This window comes from Miscanthus floridulus, chromosome 11 (genome assembly GCF_019320115.1).
Source record: "Miscanthus floridulus cultivar M001 chromosome 11, ASM1932011v1, whole genome shotgun sequence".
Classification (NCBI taxonomy): Eukaryota; Viridiplantae; Streptophyta; class Magnoliopsida; order Poales; family Poaceae; genus Miscanthus; species Miscanthus floridulus.
In genome coordinates this window covers 98338419-98341773 of record NC_089590.1, presented here as the reverse complement: position 1 = coordinate 98341773, position 3355 = coordinate 98338419, and the positions used below count along the sequence as shown (strand labels likewise).

Genomic DNA, 3355 nt, shown 5'->3' with positions numbered 1-3355 from the left:
TCTTCCCCTGGGGTCTGGCTGAGGTGCGGGCCGGGCTGGAAAGGAGGTCCAGGCAAACAAACATCCTTGGTTGCAGTCCACGGGTGCTGTGCCCGGCTAGACCAGGAAAAAACAAACACGCCTTCAGACTTCGGAGAGGGGACAGGGGAGGGGAGGTAGCAGAGCAGAGCTGGGCGGGCAGGCGGGCAGGCAGGCAGGCCACCGTCCCTCTCCACCGTCTCCACACCAAGGGAGGGGCGGCCAACCGAAGAGTCCTTCTCCTTGCTTGCGCAGATCTCCCATCCGTCCGTCCCTCTGTCTCCCTCTCCTTCTATCTGACTGAGGAGGAGTGAGGCTTTCCTTTCTTTCTGTAATCCACTCCAGTCAGTCAGTGTGTGTACCATCGACGTCCATTGCAAATTTAAAGTAGTAGCAGATCCCGGCCAGGCATGAACAAGCAGCAGCAGCAGGCGTACGGGTACGGGCATGGGCAGGGCGACGTCCCCTACTGCTGCTTCCATCCCAGGGAGGTGGTCGTCGGCGTCTGCGCCCACTGCCTCAAGGACCGCCTCCTCCTCCTCCTCACCGCTGCCAACAACAATAACAGCAACGCCGCCGCCGACGCCGTGCACCGCCGGAGCAGGAGCAGCAGCATCTCCCTCCCCAAGGTCTTCGCGCTCGGCTCCTCCTTCCTCCAGCGCCTCGACTCCCGCCACCACCGGGGGCGGGACCCCGACAACAACTGCTACTCCGACGACGACGACGCCACCACCTCCGTCGCAAGCCTCGATGGTACATACATACATACAACACCTATCTTGCATTAATTCAATTAATACTGGAGTAGTACGTGCCATTATACTAATTAATTAGAGGTGGCACCGCCGCTGCCCGCCGCACTCTGCTTGCTTGCATTGATGCTTTGCCTTTCATTCATCATCGTCGACCGTGTCATAATCATAATCCGATCCATTTCTTTGCTTGTTTCTTGTTCGTTTGGCAAATCAATCATTCAATGGGAATGTGCAAAAACGAAACCAAAAAAAAAAAAAAAAGATTCCTTCATCTCCATCAAGTTCGAGGACAACGGCAAGGCGACGTGGGACAGCCAGAGCCAGCACAAGGCGTCGGCGGCGGTGACGGAGGCCGAGGCGGAGGCAGGCAAGCCGGCGGCGGCTCCCGCGACGAGGTCGTCGTCGTCGTCGACCGTGGCGGTGGCGGTGGAGCACGTGAAGCGGGGCGGCGTCACCCGGTGGCGCAAGCAGGTGGTGGGGCGCCTGCTGCAGCTGGCGCGCTGGAGGAGGTCGTCCGCGGCGGCCAAGGCGGGCGGCGGAGCGGCGTGCCACGTCGCCGGGCTGGACGGCAAGAAGGCCGCGGCGGCGGCGGAGCGGTCCAAGACGCGAGGGAGGGGCTGGATCCGGAGCCTCACTCGGAGGCGCGCGCACGGCGACCGGGCGTGGTAGGTCGTCAGGTCCGGACGGTCGGCGCCGGCGGGCCATGGTGTCCGATGGATGGATCTCCCGTCTTTGACGTCCGAGTCCGACCAATGCAAGCTTGCTTGCAGCTGCTACTGACGTACGTACGGCTTGCTTTGCAATTGCTTGATTGTACAAAGTGAGTGAGTGCCTCCTTTTTACCTACTTGGTCTGTTTGTGCATACAGTATTATGTAAGTAATAGCGGTGACCACACATATGGATCAATCATATATCCAATGATCATCATCCAAGAATTATATTATATTATATAGAGAAAGAGAGATACTCAAATCAAAAACAAGAAAACAGAGAGAGAATGAGGATTGTGCTTGATGCTGATCAGGGAGTGATCATCTCAGTATATCTGATTATTATTTTATTAATCCAGCCATGTACTGTGTGGGTTTTGATGATGACAAAAAAAAAACAATACTACTCTACTACTTGTAAATGGTCTGGTGGTGGATGGAGCTTAATCATGCACAGTTGCCTGTTGGCGTGGACACACTGGGCAGTGCTCGTCGGATTGGATGTCTGTTTGCCTAATTATATTGCATTGCAGCTAGCTAATGCAAGATTTGCTTGTCAGCTGAGCTGCCTTTGAATGTGATTGAATCGGCAACAAGTAATCTACCGACAAGGATGGATATGGACAGACAGACGGTCCGAGATGGATAACATGTCGCAACGACCTTTTCGACCGCCCCATCAGAAATGGGGATTTTTAACTTTTTTTTTTTTTTGCCATCCTTCAGTCATCCGTTTGTCATCTTTGTGCGTGTTTCTATACAATTACCGTAATAAACAGTAAAGTTACTAAGTTTTTGTTACTTTGACTGACGTGGCATGCCATGTGGGGCTGCCAGCGTGGCAGCGAGTCCGGAAGTCGTAATTTGGCAAGTGAAATGCCCTTGCTGCCCTCGTCTCCTTCATTTGTCGTCAGCCGATCCAGCCTGGGTCAAACAAATGAAGGAGGTGAGCGCAGCAGGGTCATTTCCCGTCCTAAATTACAACTTCTGGGCTGGCTGCCACGCTGTGACGCTGGCATGCCACGTTAACCAAAGTGGCAGAAACATAGGTGTTTTACTGTTTGCTATGGTAATTGTGTAGAGCACACACAAAGATGTCAAACGGAGGAGGCAAAAAAAAAAAGTAAAAAATCCCTAAATGAGAGGGATTGGATCACACCCACACTATGCAGCAGCAACACTCTGCTTTGTGTTTTAGAAAGAAGATGCATGTGTGTATATGGTGCAGTGCATGACCCTTTTCAACAAGGGAAACTAATAAAAATATAAAAGAAAAAGACCATGCGTTGCATCTTGACTGCCTTTTCTCCAGACTCCAGAGAGAGAGAGATGCATGCATGCACTGGGAAAACATTCAGCAGGGCAGGGCAGGGCTGGGCTGGGCTTTGACACAAGTGTGTGATGCATGCAACGCAACTCAAGAATTATTATTCACAGAAGACTGGCAGGCATGTCAACATGTGCTGAGCCTTGAGGTGAGACTGCCCCTTGCAGATTTTTTATTTATTTTTAACATATTTTTTAAACTAATTTTAAAACTAACATTATTTTTTTTCTTCAAATCTAACACTTTTGGCTGCGCCTATTCGCACGTCGTGGCGATTTAACGTTGCCGCACCATGCATGGGGGCGCGACGAGGCTGCCCACGTGGCAGTGATCAGGGCCCTTCACCGGTGACGTGGCCGGCTCTGCCGTGCCACCGGTCATGGCGCGGCGGTGACACGCCACGCATCATGGCGCGGCAGTGGCACGCCACCGTCCAGGGCGCAACAGAGCCTAATATAGGCTCACGGTCCAGTCCCGCCGCGCCACGTCACCGCCCAGCCCGCCGCGCCCGCACACGCGCCCGCACGCACGCCGCGCCAGCCC

The 3355-nt window shown here is 53.7% G+C and overlaps 1 protein-coding gene across 1 annotated transcript; it reads left to right on the top strand.

Annotated features, from left to right (window-relative positions):
* Positions 1-279: 279 nt before the first annotated feature.
* Positions 280-1954, top strand: LOC136494165 (uncharacterized). Its single transcript, XM_066490325.1, has 2 exons — positions 280-771; positions 1036-1954. Exons 1-2 carry the CDS (start codon positions 429-431, stop codon positions 1440-1442), a joined length of 750 nt encoding a protein of 249 aa, XP_066346422.1. The 5' UTR covers positions 280-428; the 3' UTR covers positions 1443-1954.
* The last annotated feature ends 1401 nt before the right edge of the window (positions 1955-3355 follow it).

What these genes read in the sequence shown, in the direction of transcription:
- LOC136494165 (XM_066490325.1), top strand. Translation starts at nt 429, where the DNA reads ATGAACAAGCAGCAGCAGCAGGCGTACGGGTACGGGCATGGGCAGGGC. An exon ending in CTCCGTCGCAAGCCTCGATG is followed by an intron (nt 772 to 1,035) that starts GTACATACATAC and finishes AAAAAAAAAAAG; the next exon opens with ATTCCTTCATCTCCATCAAG.